Source organism: Microcaecilia unicolor, chromosome 13, assembly GCF_901765095.1.
Source record: "Microcaecilia unicolor chromosome 13, aMicUni1.1, whole genome shotgun sequence".
NCBI lineage: Eukaryota > Metazoa > Chordata > Amphibia > Gymnophiona > Siphonopidae > Microcaecilia > Microcaecilia unicolor.
Window position 1 is genome coordinate 40746216 of NC_044043.1, and position 17034 is coordinate 40763249.

A 17034-nucleotide genomic window follows, 5' to 3' on the forward strand; every position below is an offset into this window, starting at 1 on the left:
GGTAAATAATGCCTATAATTGAAGCAAGTGCTTATGCCAGCCATGGTGTGAATGTTTGCGCTTAAATTGCTGAAACATGCAAATTAATTACAGTGTTCTATAATTTACATGTGTAACTGTGCACCCCACCCATACTCCAACTGGACTCCGCCCATGCATACACCTACCTGTCAAATATGCACCATGTAAGATATGCGTGTATTTATAGAATAGTTCTTAACTGGATTTGCGTATTTAAGTGCACACATTACTCAACATTATACCTTGTCCTGATATCATTACGTTATGTTTTATCTACTTATCCACCTCTTATTATACATAATTTTCTTATACACCTTAATCGCAACAATTCTGAAATTCTTACTCCGTTAATATGATTGCCATGATATTCTTATGCACCTTATCTGTTATCTATATTCTGATTTTCTTATTCCATCAATGTGATTGTCGTTATATTGTAAGCCACATTGAGCCTGCAAATGGGTGGGAAAATGTGGGATATAAATGCAGCAAATAAATAAATATATATATGTGCTTAAAAGCCAGTATTCTAATCAATTATGTGCATATTGATGCACAAATGTTGGTGCCTTCTTTACAGAATTATCCCCATCATGCTTATACTTGTAAGTGTCAGACTGACAGGTGTAGGCTATTGACACACATGCGAGCTGCAGAGCCATGACACTCATTTTTTAAAACATGGATTTTTACAAAAGCTTGCTCCTGCTGCACATTTAGGGAAATACATGTATGTTTACCATAGACGTATATGTATTTTACATAATGATCTGCATTCAGGTGGCTTTTGCAATACTGCCAGAATTGTGAACACCAAGACTTAGCATCCCAGTTACCAATTAGATGTCCCGTAGAAAATCATGCTTGAAATGGATCAGCCGACTGAAGAGATGAGAATGTCACTGAAGGCAAGCTGTATCAGAAAGGTCTCCAGTTTTGCACAAATCTTCCATATAAGCATCTTTTTATCATCTAATATTACAAAAGTTTATCATTTTCCTGACAACCATTCTGACATTAACCCTTAATTATACTATCATATAAAATTTCCTCTCTTTGCTTCTCAAGTATTATTTATTTAAGGCAAGTTATTCTCTTGAAATTCTGACCTGGAGAGATGCTTGGAGGACCCGTTGGTTACCAGAGGCACTGGAGCTGACGCCTGGCCTGCTGCTGACATCAGAGCAAGGCCCCCCTCTTACCATCCTTATAAAGCGTCTTGTCCCGTGGGTGCGTGACCAAAGGTGCAGTGTTAACTGTCAAACCTAACATACTTTAATAAAAGACCCATAGCGTTGCAGAGGGAGCTGCATCTGTGTAGCCCATGGCCAAGGGTTGTTCCTGTGAGCAGGGCCTATGGGGAAGCGGACGGGGGGGGGGGGGGGGGGGGGGGGGGGGGGGGGAGGGGGGGAAGAAAGCCTGGATCCGGTTGTGGTGAAGTGAAACCATGGATCTTTATCTACGAACTGCACCGGTTATAGTGGTATCTACATCCATGAGCACTCGACCCTTTTCGGATGATTCTCTCTCCTGGGGGGGTGTCCTACCCCACCCCTGCAACCTGCTATTCAGCGAGAAACGATAGACACTTCTACTCAGGAAGGTGTCGTATCCTCCGGCAGCTCTTGCCCGCAGGAGGTAATTTCTTCTATTTCTTTGAGTACTGAGTCTATTCATATGTTACTTCCTATCCCTGTCCCACTTACAAATATTTACAAGATTTTAAAAGAAACATCGGCTTCATGTGGGGCAAAGCAGGACATTAGCTTGAAAGATATTTTGAGGTGGTCACCAGAATGGATAAAAAATCTCCAGGATAATTTTTCCTTGTTTTGTAATTTCACTGAAGATACTGTGGCTAAGTTTGGTGAAATTAATACTAGATTGGCAACTTTGGAGAGTAAAATGGAGAAGGTGGAGTCCATGGCGAACACGTCAATCAGACCTGGCTACTTTTTTTTTTTTTTTTTTACTAAGGATAGTTTGTCCAAACATCTTCAGAAGAAGATGCTTGAAAACATCTCTCTGATGTGAAATTTGAGATTGCTGGATTCCCTCTTCCTCGTTGTCTTCTTTGGAATTATTTAAAATGTACATGAGAGACGTGTTGCAACTTCTTTTTTGAATCTTTTGTAATTAATCATCTCTATTATTTGCCGAGAAGTATTAAATCAGCTAAGCCAGAAGGAGAGTTTGATGTTTTGAACTCCTCAGATAGCTTAGATTTGACTAAGGGGTCCTTTTACAAAGGGGCAGTAAGCCCAACATGGATTTACTGCTCGCAAAATTGAAGTACCACCAGGCTACTGCAGCAGCCTGGCGGTAATTCCCATCCCCAGCGCTGGTGTGTACTCGGCAGTAATCGGCACCGGGTTAGCACAGGAGCCCTTACAGCCAACTCAATGGCTGGCAGTAAGTGCTCCCACCCAAAATGGCCATGCGCTAAGTGGTTCACTTACCACAAGGCCATTTCTTTTCTATTAAAAAAAAAAGACAGCCTTTTACCTGTTAAGGTAAAAGGGGACCTCAGTGTGCATCAAAGACACGAGCTGATGCTAGCGCAGGCCCCTTTTTACCGCAGCATAGTAAAAGGACCCCACAATGCTTTGCTCCATGGATCTTGTCGGGTGATTGTGACCTGGATTGGCCACTGTCGGAGACAGGGTGCTGGGCTAGATGGACCTTTGGTCTGTCCCAGTGTGGCAATGCTTATGTCTTATGTTATGTAGTTGACATGTGCAAAAAACTTCATTATATGCAAATCTCTTTCATGCATATTCATTGTGGATATCCTGAAAACCTGACTGGCAAGGGGTACTCCAGGACTGGACCTGCAAAGCACTGCTATAAGGCTCTACTAACACATAACTTAAAAGAGGACAAGGCCACGGGTGTGTCAGGGGTGTTCCATGCATACTTATAGGATATGGCCTCAGCTCACCTACTTGGGCACCTGCATTTACACCAGGTTTCAGCAGGCGTACGTCTGGAGCCTAAAGTTAGGTGTGGGAATCAGCGCTAAGCGTGATTCCATAAAGTGCTCGCACCCTTTATAGAGTCCAGCTTAGAGCTGATTTTTTTCCAGTGCTGAATTTTGAGCACCATCTTTAGAATTCCCTCCTAACTGACTAATGTGCAATTAGCATAGGACCACTTACTGCTCCCTAAATAAGAGGTGTTAAGTACTTCCATGCTAACTGTGAGCTGAATGCCACATGCTAAAGTGTATTTTAATGCAGTAACTGTAGGTTATATGCTAGGCATCCCCCACTAGGTACCATGTTAGCTTTGAATCTGCTACACATTTATTTCCTGTGTTATAGTATGTTAACTGTCAAACCTAACACACTTTAATAAAAGACCCCCATAGTGTTCCAGAGGGAGCCGCATCTGTGTAGCCCATAGCTAAGGGGGGGCCCAGTGCCAGGGTCTGTCTCTCTCCTGCTCCTGATGGGACCTGTGTGATCGCGTCCTGAAAGAAGCAGGAGAGAGAAAACTGCAGCACCAGGCCCCCCCTTAGAGGCTGGGGAGGGGCAGACACTGGAGGAAGTCTTCTGCTGGCGGGGCTTGGGGACCCCCGCTAGCCAAGGTATGTGGAGTTGCTGTGGAGGGCAGGGAGGTGGGGCAAAATGTGCCCCCTACTTTGGACTCCACCTCCCCCCCCCCCCCACACAATTTTTGTAGTCTGGTGTCACGTCCCCTACCTCCATCCAGGCAGCATCCTCAATGAACATGGAGGTCTGGGCCGTTGTGACCTCACAGCACGTGCTACTGGCGCATGTGGGCTATGCTGTCTGGCTGGTTACCTTGAAGCCCTGCGCCGAGGCGCGCTGGCTCAGCCCCGATTTGTGCTGATTCACTGCTCCCGGCATCATGGCTCCTCCCCTCTCTCCTCTACTGGCCAATCAAATGTCTCTTCTCCTTTGGCTCCTCCCTCTGCTTTTTCTATTGGCCACTAGATGATTTCTGCTCCTTCTCTCAACCATTCGCTGTTCTTCTCCTCTTGCTAGATCCTGCTGACGTCAGATGCCAGCACTTTATCAACTGACCTCTTCGCCTGCACTCTGCTTCTACCTCGGTAGGTGTTTGTTTTTGCTCTGTATTTGCTTTCTATTCGCTTGGTTCCTTGATGCTGAACTCTTTGTGCCTGCTGCCTGCTGATTGACCCAGTGTGTATCCAGACTCCTCTCTGTGCCCGCTGTCTGCCTGTAGACCCAGCGTATTCCATGACTACTCTCCGTGCCAATTGCCTGCCTTTCGACCTGGCGTATACCTTGACTACTCTCTGTGCCTGTTCTCATAAGTCCTGTCGGCCGCCTGCACCTGGGGGTCAACCTCTGGGGAACAGCAGTCATTGCAGGTGAAGCCTCAGGGTTGTCCGACCGCCGAGTCAGGACCTGGGTCCTCCTCTTCTCTAAGAAGAATCAGTGTTCTACTTGGCACAAGGACTCACGAGTCTGACATCTGGGGAGCCAGCAGTGGCAGTGACCCTGCCTGCAAGAACTGGTTTCTATGGGAAGGGTTTTTTAAAAAAAAGGACAAATCCCTATGTAGTAGGCTCAAGGCATCACAAGCCCAGTAAAAGAGTAAAGCGTAAAAGGCCATTTCCAACTGACTTGGAAAGACAAAAAAGGAAAAGAAAATTAATGACCTTCTTGAGAAGAATAAAATTCTGATTTAAACAAATGGTCACAGAGTTGTTTAGATCGGTGGTTCTCAAACACTGTATCGGGACACACCGGTGTGTTCCCAAGAGTTGGCAGGTGTGTCACCAAAAATTTGGCATACTGTAAACAGTAAACCTGTGCTCTCCTTAGAAACTTTCTGTGCCTGCACGCCTAGAGAGACCAGGGAGCCTGAAAGTCAAGTTCTTGAAATCCTCATAACTGGTCCTTCTACTTCCCCACTGCACCCAATGATAATTGCTACCAGCCCCAACTGGAAATGTTGCAAGTCTTCTGCCCATATCTGTTTGCGATATAGTTTCTGAGTAGCATATTTGCAGGTTTTGGTGTTGCTTCACAGTGTTTGGCAGTGGAGAGATTTTGTGTTGCTGTTGCTGAGGTGACACCAGAATTGTGAACATATATTTAATTTGTATGGCAAGTGAGAAATCTGGGACTGATGTGTTGCATCCAGTTTTTCCAAAATGGGATTGAATGGTAGGTAAATTGACAATAAACTTAGGGCCCTGTTTACTAAGCGCGCTAGCGTTTTTAGCACGCGCTAAACGCTCAAGTCGCCCCTATGCTCCTAAGGGCGACTTAGCGTTTATCACGTGCTAATCATTAGTGTGTACCCTTAGCGTGGCTTAGTAAACTGGGCCCTTAGTGTCGGCAATGAAATATTTAGATTTCTTTGTTCGGCTGTGAATTTTAACGTTCAGTGTGTCAAATACATGAATATTGTGTATCAAGGTAGGTCACAACTGAAGAGAAGCTGAGAACCACTGGTTTAGGCTGAAAAATTCTGAAGTTCACCAAATTCCAGGTTCTATCTAATAATGACCTCTACGGGGACCAGGAGGGGGAGGTGGTGAGGAATCAAAGTTTTAGTTTAACAGTTCCTAACCGGTTAATAATTGGGTAACATCAGTCAAAGCAGGGCTTAATAATTACATTATTTCCAGGGATTTTGTTGTTGTTTTTTAAAGTGGGAAGGGGGGGGGGGTGGTCCTGCTGTGGTTTGAAATGTTTCTGTGGCTATGGCTGGACTGTTTTGGGGGCTTAGAGGCATTCTGGTAATTCATTACTTTTCTCTCTGAGGTCAGCCCACAAATAGGACAGAAAGCGAAGTTTCTATAGAACCACCTTCGCTTCAACATGGAGTATTTTCTGCTAAGTCCTGGTTAAAATCACTTCATTGTTTTAAGCCTCAATTGGAGCAGGGTTTTCCAGTGATGTTATTTCCACATTTTATGTAATAAATTTAAAAAAAAGGAAAATAAGGTGATCGCTTTTTATTGAACTTAAATAAAATAAATAAAACGAACCGAAGCTTGCCCATATGATTCTTATTGACAATTGTTATACATTGACCATGTTTCCCATTATCCTTTTTGCTACCCCATATGCATTCCTCTTCATCGTCCTACGCCTACCTCCCAACGCTCATTTCCTTCTGCACTCAATTCCTCCTATGTTCAATTTACTTATTCGTTAACCCCATTAATATTACGTTTACTACAAATTGTATATTCTTCTTATGACTTTGTAATTCTTTATATTGTTACTATGTAAGCCGCATTGAGCCTGCCATGTGTGGGAAAGCGCGGGGTACAAATGTAATAAATAAAGAAATAAATTCATTTTTTTTCCAAACTCTTTCATACGTGTTGTGTAGAACTGTGGATAACAGAAATGTGGATCAAACGTATAAACCTACCTTAGGTGCGTATCTCCATTATTCTACAACACCACATAAAGGTCAATCATTGCTTGTTAAAAAGCCAACTGTTGGTGCTAATTGCTACACAATTGGCAACATCAATATAAAAAAAGGGGGGGGGAGTTTTGTAGTTTACAAATGAAAGCACAAACATTTGATTTATAGGAACAAAGAGTTGAGGGAGGGCTGGGAGAAAAATTAAAACACTTTGATAATAGACGTTCACGATTTATTCATATGCGTATGTTATGTCATGTTCTGTAAATTATCACATATGGAATTTGTTGTTTCTGTATAACATGCTGATTCAATAAAAACCGTTGAAAGATAGCTTGTTATTTAATTAAATTGCGTGTGCAAATTGGGCATGCGTCCACATTTGCATGCGCAATTTTTGGTGACTTTTACAGAATTAGAGGGTGTGCGACTTAAGAGCACTGGTCATAGAATAGCGGCTAGCACCTATGTGTGTAAATGTCAACTAGGGATGTCATTTACGCACCATAGGTGTGCCTATTCTATACATTAGTGTAAATGATACCTAAATCTAGGCGTTCCTTATAGAATCGCTCTATAAATGTTTTGTTTGGGCCTGTCTAAACTATCTGAATATTGCTTCTCTAGGGACAGTTTTTCCCTTCTGATCTTCCATTGTCCCCCAGATTCTACATAGGTCATCATCCCAGATCTGAGTGCAAAATAAATAGCTAATGAGCTGTTAATCAGTAATTGCTGTTAATTAGCACTCATTTGGGTTTATGCGCAGATCTACCCTGCACCCTATTCTATAAACTGCACACCTAAATTTCAATGCACGGAACCCAAAGGGGGGGCATTGCAATGGGAGGGACATTGGTGGGTCAAGGACATTCCCAGAAATCAGGCACAATTGTTATACAATAGGGTCATTTACGTGTCAAACTGCCATTAGCCGTGTTCCAGCGTTTACACCAGGTTTCAGAAGGCGCATAATTGTGCTGCCCAAAGTTAGTGCATTCTGGGGCCCTTTTAAAAAGTGGCGGTAAGCTCAACGCAGGCTTACCGCTCACTAAAAGGAAAGTACCGCCGGGCTATCACGGCAGCCCAGGCAGTAGTTCCCACCTCCAGCGTGTGCCATTTTTATATTTTTATAGTTCTGGTGTCTACCTGGTGGTAATTGGACAGTGTTGCGTGCTGCCTGGTTAATGCTGGGGTAGCGCGGGAGCCCTTACCGTCACCTCAATGGGTGGCGGTAAGTGCTCCCACCTGAAATGGGCACACAGCAAGTGCTTCACTTGCCGCATGTCCATTCATTTAAAAAAAAACCCTGCCTTTTACCCACTGCAGTGAAAGGGAGCCTCGACGCACGTCAAAAGCACAGGCCCCCTTTTGCTGCAGCTTCGTAAAAGGACCCCTCTATAAAGCATCCTATGCAGAACACTAGTTTAGCATGGATCTTCCTGGCACCTAACTTTGGGTGCCCTTTATAGAGTCCCCCCCCCCCCCCCCCGGCATGGATCGTGGCAGAGCGGTCAGACATAGTTTCAGCTCAGCACTATCCATATACAAGGAAAACTGTTATATGTGCAGTGGCTGCTGGTGAATGTATAACTGACTGAAAATAACCTTGTGTGCTTCTAATTCTAGGCTTTCAAGTTCTCAGCTGCAGCTCCTTAATGTACCACTGGCCCCCCTCCCTCCCTCCCCCCACACACATTGGTTGCCAGTAGCTGCAAGGGTGCAATTTATTGTGTTTAAGGTACAAGGTTTGTTATGGTTTAGCCCCTTTTCTACTTGCTAAGATGTTTTACTCTGTCAGCTAGAGTACGAGCTTACATAAGTACAAAAGTTCATAAGTAATGCCATACTGGGAAAAGACCAAAGGTCCATCGAGCCCAGCATCCTGTCCCCGACAGCGGCCAATCCAGTCCAAGGGCACCTGGCAAGCTTCCCAAACGTACAAACATTTTAGACAAGTTATTCCCGAAATTGTGGATTTTTCCCAAGTCCATTTAGTAGCGGTCTATGGACTTGTCCTTTAGGAAACCGTCCAACCCCTTTTTAAACTCTGCCAAGCTAACCAAGCTTCTCGATCATTAAACTTGTTCCATCAATGAAGGGCAAAGTAAGAAAGAAATGTATAGATTCTCTGCTTTCTTATTAGGCTGCCAAATTAGGCAAAGAAATTTCTTCTTTGATAGTTCAGGCATTCAGTTATGCAAATTTTAAGACGTTCGCTTAAGGCATATTTGCTTCAGAATTATGGAAAGAAATGAATGCATTAGTTTTAGTTAATTATTATCTATATATATAAAAGGCACCTCCAACGGTCCATTGAAGCCTCAAGCCGGAAACTTGAGGCGCCCGAGATATCCGGTTTGGCCTGCAGGCTGCAGTCACTGTACCTACGCCCTCGCGTCAACACGCGATGACACAGAGAGCGGGCCGGCGAAGACACAACGGACGACTTCCACACATTCTCTGACAGCTGCTGGGAGAGCGCACCGAACTTTGCAAACTCGCAACCACGTCACTCAGGGACGGAGGGAGGGAGGGAGAGGAGAGGTGTGGAACTCGGAAGGGAGGCACGGAGGGGGTGTCTGGAACTCGGGAGGGAGGGACGGAGGGAGGACGGTGGGGGGGATTACCCTGCTAGTGCCCGTTTCATTTTTTCCCAAAACGGGCATTTCTTACTAGTAATTATTATATTTCCTGGTTTAGTCCAGCTTCTTTGTGTGACACCCGCATTGAACTGTGAGGTATTTCAGGCTATAAAAACAAAGTGTTATGTTAAAACTTCTGACCAAATTCCTTCTCTCCCAGGAGAAATCTGCCTGGCGCATGGCATCACATCCACCAGATAATAACATCACTGCGTGCAACACCTTCCCTGCCATCTTTTTCTGATTTTATTTTAGACAGATTGGTGGAGAATTTTTCCTTCTGGTACTTGCATGCCACAACAGTAATCAACACAGTTTCCCCCAGAGCTAAAAGGGAACCAAGCAACTATTGGAAGGAGACAGAAAGGATTGAGAAGAATTAAAGTACACACTTACCTGGGAAGATAAACTGTTGTCTATGCTGTATGTAGTAGGCAGCTTGAAATGAGAAAAACATGAGAGGCATCACGCAGGCAGAACAGGAAGAAACAGGCTGGTTAGAGCCTGAGGGAAAGCATCAGCAACAGCCCCACATTTAATCAGTAGAACAGCCTTACTCTGGATCAAGCAGCAGTTTGTCTGCTACAGGGGCGTAGCCAGACACCCAATTTTGGGTGGGCCTGGGCACAAGATGGGTGAGCAGAAGAACTTCGTCTTGTCCCAAAAGTGATTTGGTCTCTCCCTCTCTCACCTGCACGCCATATGGTCTCTCAAACATCCCCTCCTCCCGCGTACCTTTTAAATAGCAGATTTTCACCGGCAGTGAGCAGCAACTAATACACACTGCTCATGTTGGCCCCACAGTCTTCCCTCTGATGCAACTTCCTGTTTCCGCATAGGCGGGAATATATCAGAAGGAAGGCTGTGGGGCCGGTGCGAGCAGGATGTATCAGTCGCTGCTCACTGCAGGCGAACAGCTGCGATTTACAAGGTATGCAGGAGGGACAGTTGTTGTGAATTTTCGGCTGGAGGGGCTTGGGAATCCCTGCCAGCCACATCATAGGTGTGCTGCTACTGGGTAGGCCTGGGCACACCTGGGCTCACCCTTGGCTACGCCACTGGTCTGCTAACGACATTCTGGAGGGGCCTGAAGCAGTGCTACGCGCTGAACAGATTCCTCCAAATATCAACCTGCCTGTGTCTTAGTTCTCCTCCTAGATCTCCTGTCCTGGGTCCAAAACTCTTAACTTTTTAAGTACATATTTTAATCAAAGTCACATCAGAAAAAAGACCACTTTTTCCTACCCACACTGCCAAAGATGTATCCCAGTTCTCAGCCATGCAGTGTGGCCACTTGTAAGATATGCGAGTCTTACCCTGGACAGTTTGGAGGCAAATTCTGTAAAGGACACTCAAAATTTGGCATCTATGTGCCCATATTCCAATACAGAATAGAGCCTAAATTTGCATTTGGGAACCAACACTTATACCATGTAAAGGCTAACGGGTCATGGATTTTCTACACCGCCTTTCTGAGGGTAAAACCAAAGTGGATTACGTATATTATATGCAGGTCAGAGCCTGAGGGAATGCTACTTTAGAGCGTTACATCGAGTTTACTTTGCCCAATTACAATTTATGTCATGTGGGCGGGATACAGAACTCCCTCTGCCCCTATGTGCGGGCAAGATGCCAATTCTTTCTATCACTCATTTGGGATTTGCCCCAAGATACAGGGTTTCTGGGCAAAAATTAAAAGACCAATCAAAAAGTACAAGATATCTACCGTTGACGATGCACTGGAGTTGTCTAAGGAGGAAAAGCCTCAAATAAACGTTGGGACACTCCGTTGTTAATATAATAATCAACTTGAGGGAGGCCAACACTTTCATCACCGGCTAAAATACCTCCTGCTTTTAATATTGCTAACTCTTCAACGAAGCTGTTAGATTGGATATAAAAAAAAGTCTTATCTTTTCAGTCACCCAGTAGTCTGCTGAGACTCTAATCAAGGTGACTGACCAGGGCCGTGGGCAGTGGTTAGAGTCTCAGCAGACTACTGGGTGACTGAAAAGATAAGACTTTTTTTTATATCCAATCTAACAGCTTCGTTGAACAGTTAGCAATATTAAAAGCAGGAGGTTTTTTAGCCGGTGATGAAAGTGTTGGCCTCCCTCAAGTTGATTATTATATTAACAACGGAGTGTCCTAACGTTTATTTGAGGCTTTCCCCCGTTAGACAACTCCAGTACATCGTCAACGGTAGATATCTTGTACTTTTGATTGGTTAGTAAACGTAGTGATATTCTACAAGCTCCAGAGTGTTATTTAGATTTATATCAAAAATTAAAAGACACATTATCTCTGTCTTGGGGGCTGTCCAGTACAGTAGAACAGTTTTTATTAGATAAAATGGGAGCGTACCAAGGTCGGCATAAGGGCAACACTTTGTTCTTCCGTAAGATGTGTTTGCTGGTGTGTAAATGCGTTTTACAATATTGGACATCTCCTGAGCCTCCAAACTTCTGGCATTGGAAGAACCAGTTACATTTGATGGTGACATGGGAGGCTAGGGATGCGAAAGGCTCACCTAAGCGAAGGAAGCAATTCTTACTGGTTATGGGAATCTTATTTGCAAACCCTGCACCCATGGGGTCGAAGTTTGATCCTTAACAGTATGTAAATTCATGCTCAATTTGGTCTTTGCCTGTATGTGTAGCCCTGCTTTTGCTGGGGGGAGGGGGAGTTTAATGGGGTGTTTTAGTTCTCTTGATTTGGGCTTGGAGGGTCACAAGATCACAGGTCCTCTGATGCTGACTGCAGTTGCCTTATTAGGAGTGGGGAGAGGGGGGTACTAGATAGAGAGGTTTGTAGTATAACCTGGTGGTAACCGGACAGTGATTACTGCCGGGTACACAGCAGTGCTACAAAAATTGAAATTTTTTTGCAGCGCCGGAAATAGCGCATGCTAGGGGAGGGAACTACTGGCAGGCTGCTGTGGTATGCTGGTGATACTTCCCTTTTAGTGAGCGGTAAGCCTGCGTTGGGCTTACCACCGCTTCGTAAAAGGGCCCCTTAGACGCCTAATTGGTGCACTATGTAGAATGAGGGGTTTGCAGGTAACTTTATAAAGCCATTTTAGCATCTGTCTGGTAATATGTGGCCGTCTCTGGGAAAAGGTGACTAAAGTCTCAGATCAAAAATGTTGAGAATGGCCTCTTTTTCATATCCTGGGTCCATAAGCAGTATGAAAAATTTACATATTTAAACTTCTATAATTTTTGTATTTTTTTCACTTAAAAGAATGGGGTTTGGACCTTTGTATTACAAATTATTATGCTAACAGAATTCATTAAAACCTCGCATTTTGTTTCTGGTGATTTTATTTATTTGTTACATTTATGCCCCACATTTTCCCACCTATTTGCAGGCTCAATGTGGCTTACAAAGTACCGTAAAGGCGTTTGCCATTTCGGTTGATAACAAATACAAGATTGTGCGGAGGTCAGATGAGGTAGAAGTGAATCAGGCGTCCTGGGGTCGAGGGGAAATAGGAAATTAAATTGTCCAGTACGAACATTGATTATGTTGTGTTGCTGGGTGTGAGGATTTATGTTGGATCGGTGGGATAAGCTTTTTTGAAGAGGTGGGTTTTTATGTTTAAACTGTTTTATTAACGATTATCACAATACAAAGTAATGTAGAATATGCATATAGCATTGCTTGATATACAAAACAGCATTCTTGCAACATATTCAACTTCGCCAAACACTTTTCATCCCCATTTTTCTCCCCCCTCCCCTCTTAACGATTCCTTGACCCATGTTAACATTAGATTTTAAATGACTCATGTTCCTAATATCATACACTTGAATACTTCATTAGGTAAGATAGTGCTTATCACAAATATCAGAAAATGAAACATTAAAGCTCTAGAGCACTGCCAGGCTTTAGCCATATACATCACACTCAACCCCTCCAGCCCCCCACCCAGTCCCTCCTCCCCCTTGCAAGCAGATCCACTCTAGACTAATTTGCTACTACATGGTGCCCTAACTCTCCAATATACCGCTATTTATCAGGCATTGACAAGCAGACTACGTCCCCTTGGGCTGAGTATTTGCAGGTATGGTGTCCAAATCTGTAGAAAGCGCACTCTACGTTTAGGCGATTGTTTTGAATCCCTAGCCTCCCAAGAGGCCAGAAGATGCACCTGATTGCGCCAATGCCAGTAAGCTGGTCCTTCCGATGAGACCCAGTATTGCATAATGCATTTCCGCGCTACCAAGCTCAGCTTCCTGCATAACATTATAGCAGGGGCGCCTAATGGAGCAAACGCTCTTGGTTGATCCAACAGAAACTGCCGCTCCGTTCCTTGAACTCTGTTCCCCAATCGAATCAAAAACCCTCTTACCCTCTGCCAAAACATGCGCACCTTGGGGCATTGCCATAAAGAGGTGGGTTTTTAATGATTTCCTGAAGTTTAGGTGGTCATGTATTGTTTTCACTGCATATGGGAGTCCATTAGTCACCCTTTTCCACAGATGAGCATAAATACAGGAATAAAGTGGCTTTAATAAAATTAGGTCGGACACAAAACTACTCGTGTTGCTATGAACCCAACTACTTTTACTGTAGGCATGAATGGGGATGCGGAGTGGGAGAAGCACAGAGAGTCACAAATCGAAGATGGGCGTCCTTCTCACAGGGTCGCCCAAACCAGCATAATCGAAAGCTGATTTTGGCCATCCTCAACTGCTTTCCGTCGCGGAGACGACCAAAGTTCACGGGGGCGTGTCGGAGGCATAGCGAAGGCAGGACTTGGGCGTGCCTAACACATGGGCGTCCTCGACCCCTAATGGAAAAAAAAAAGGTCGTCCCTGACAAGCACTTGAACAACTTTACCTGATCTTGTTTTTCTTACGACCAAGGCACAAAAAGGTGCCCGAACTGACCAGATGACCACTGGAGAGAATCGGGGATGACCTCCCCTTACTCCCCCAGTGGTCACTAACCCCCTCCCACCCTCAAAAAACATCTTTAAAATATTTTTTGCCAGCCTCTATGCCAGCTTCAGATGTCATACCCAGCTCCCTGACAGCAGTATGCAGGTCCCTGGAGCAGTTTTTTAGTGGGTGCAGTGCACTTCTGGCAGACGGACCCAGGCCCACCCTCCCTACCTGTTACATTTGTGGTGGTAAATGTGAGCCCTCCAAAACCCACCAGAAACCCACTGTACCCACATGTAGGTGCCTCCCTTCACCTGTAAGGGCTATGGTAGTGGTGTACAGTGGTGGGTAGTGGGTTTGGGGGGGGGGGTTGGGGGGCTCAGCACAGAAGGTAAGGGAGCTATGTACCTGGGAGCAATTTATGAAGCCCACTGCAGTGCCCCTAGGGTGCCTAGTTGGTGTCCTGGCATGTCAGGGGGACCAGTGCACTACAAATGCTGGCTCCTCCCATGACCAAAGGGCTTGCATTTGGTCGTTTCTGAGATGGGCATCCTTGGTTTCCATTATCGCCGAAAATCAGAAACGACCAAGTCTACGGACGAACATCTCTTAGGATGGCTTAAATGTCAAGATTTGGGCGTCCCCGACCGTATTATCGAAACAAAAGATGGACATCCATCTTGTTTCAATAATACAGGTTTCCCCGCCCCTCCACCGGGACGTTTTGCGAGGTCGTCCTCAGCAAAACTTGGGCGTCCCCTTCGATTATGCCCATTGATTATAAAATATGTGAATCTATGTGCTGGATATACCCTAGTATAGGTTAAAAACAGGCCCCTTCCTGCTGAATTAATCCAGAAACCGTGTTACACAATTACTTTGCAGCACACTCCAGCTTCCGGGCACACTGGGAGCAGGAACAACCCACGCTGTTTACAAGGCTGGAATCATGACCATTTCTGAGTTGCTGGGGATGACCGGAGGGAAGGAGGTCATGGCTACACTCATTTTTAAAACCTCCCCCCCCCCCCCCGCGCTGATCCACCTCTCTGCTAGGTCACCTTCCCTCTGCGCTGTTCTGTTCCTGTTCGGAAATACTCCCATTAAAAGAGATATCTGGTATCTACTACACTGGCCTCTCTTTTTGGCAAAAAAAATAAAAGGGAGGCCACTGAAAGTCACATGAAACAGGGGAATACCGAGAATGACAAGCAACACTGTTGCTTCAGCAACTTCCAAGCAGGGATGAAACGTGCAAACAGAGCAGGGGTGAGCAAACTGTGGCCCACCATTGAATTTTATGTGGCCCATGAGCCTAAAGGAAATATACACAAAAAACGTAATTAACTGGAGTTTTGGCAATTTTGAATACTGTATTTGATAAATATTTTCAGAATAGCCACAGTTTTATTTCCGGCGTTTTTAGTTAAATTGTTACTTATTTATCGCCGACGGTCTATGGAGCTCTGTGCATTTCCGGCTCTGACATTACATACTGTTGTGGATGCGGCCTGCCAGGAATAGTACTGAAATTCAGCGGCTTTCTTTATATAAAGGTTGCCCACCCCTGGATTACAGGTAAAGAAAGGAGCTCACAAGCAGGCAGGGCTGGTGAAAGGGTATTAGACACTTCAGGCCAACCGGGAGTGAGATTGTAGTGTAGAGGTAGCACAGGGTTTCTAGTGGTGGGTGACTAACAGGCAGGATGGCAAGACGATTGTGCATAAAGGAAATTTACAGCTGAAAGCCCTGAAGCTGTTACAAACACTACTTTCTTGCTTTCTGGGATTTTGATGTCATCCAATCAGATCTGCCAAGTCTCCTGCATTGAAGGGGAAACTCCGGCCTTGGAGGGCCACTTTCTGCCCAAAATCAAGACACTCCTGCAGAACGTGAGAGACTCAGGTGCCAACCAGTCAGTTTTTTCACTGCCTGAACGTGAACACGGACAGCTTCAAATCTCACAAACAGTGGTGTAGCCAGACCCAGTATTTGGGATGGGCCCAGAGCTAACTTAGATGGGCCTTTCCACGGCCCCCCCGCCCCCGGAGATATTAAAAAAATTTAGATTTGCAGAGGAAGTGACGTCACGGAGACAAATGGCCGCCTAGACGCATAGCTCCGACATTCACCTACCTCAAATCAGCATTATTCGCGCCCACAATACTTTGAATTCGGTAGCGATATCGAGAAATCGCAAAGCGAACCGCACAGAATACAATGAGCAAACTCTCAGCTTCGCAGCTGCGGGGAAACGAGAGCAAGACGCAGAGACGGACGGCGAGGAGCCTTTCGCGCCCCGTTTCCCCGACGATGTCTGACTCTGATTCGGCTGCTTCCCACGTGGCATCGCGCCGTCCCGCGTCGAAAAACAGCCCCTCAAAAGAACTGGCTCGCTGTCTAGAAGCACTCCGCGAGGAAATAAAAGCTTCCAAGGTAGAAATTCTAGAGCATGTAGATGCCATTAGTCTGGACCTTAGGGAACTTGGAGGGCGAGTTGAAACTTTAGAAGAGCGCGTGGACGAGCATGAGGAACAACAGGGTGCACTGGGAATGCAGATTACTAAGCTGCAGGAACAAGCTGAGGACTACATGTATAAGCTTGACAACTTGGAAAATAGGGGAAGGAGGCACAACCTGAGATTTCGGGGAGTCCCAGAGGAGGGCAACGTGGAAAACGTGCAGATCATAGTGCGAACCCTATGCGAGAAAATAATGGGAGAGACTTGGGACCCGGATGAGGCGACCATGGATCGAGCACACAGAGTGCAGGGTACCCGAGCGGACAATAAACCAAGAGATATCTTAGTCCGCTTTTCCTCCTATACATATAAAGAAATGATACTACAGAAAGCGAGACGGCTCCCAGCATTGGACTTTAAGGACGCACAGGTCTCAGTTTTTCAGGATCTCTCACTCTTTACTTTGACACAGAGACGTGCTATGAAGCCAGTGATTGAGATCTTGAATAAGGAAAAAATTGCTTACAGATGGGCTTTTCCATTTGCCATTTGCTATGAAATCAAGGGAAAACAATGGAGAAGCCGGAAGGTGGCGGACGCATGGAGGAACTTATATGAGATGGGCCTGACCGC

General features: G+C 45.2%; 1 protein-coding gene across 6 annotated transcripts in view; it reads right to left on the reverse strand.

Annotated features, from left to right (window-relative positions):
* KSR1 (kinase suppressor of ras 1) overlaps positions 1 to 17034 on the reverse strand; it is a 257289-nt gene that overhangs the window by 42139 nt on the left and 198116 nt on the right. For 5 of the 6 annotated variants that reach the window (XM_030186219.1, XM_030186215.1, XM_030186221.1 and 2 more), the window contains one exon: positions 9447 to 9488. The exons of the other annotated variant lie outside the window; for it this stretch is intronic. In XM_030186219.1, coding sequence (XP_030042079.1) covers positions 9447 to 9488 — 42 coding nt within the window. The remainder of the gene's footprint in view (positions 1 to 9446; positions 9489 to 17034) is intronic. 6 annotated transcript variants of the gene reach the window in all.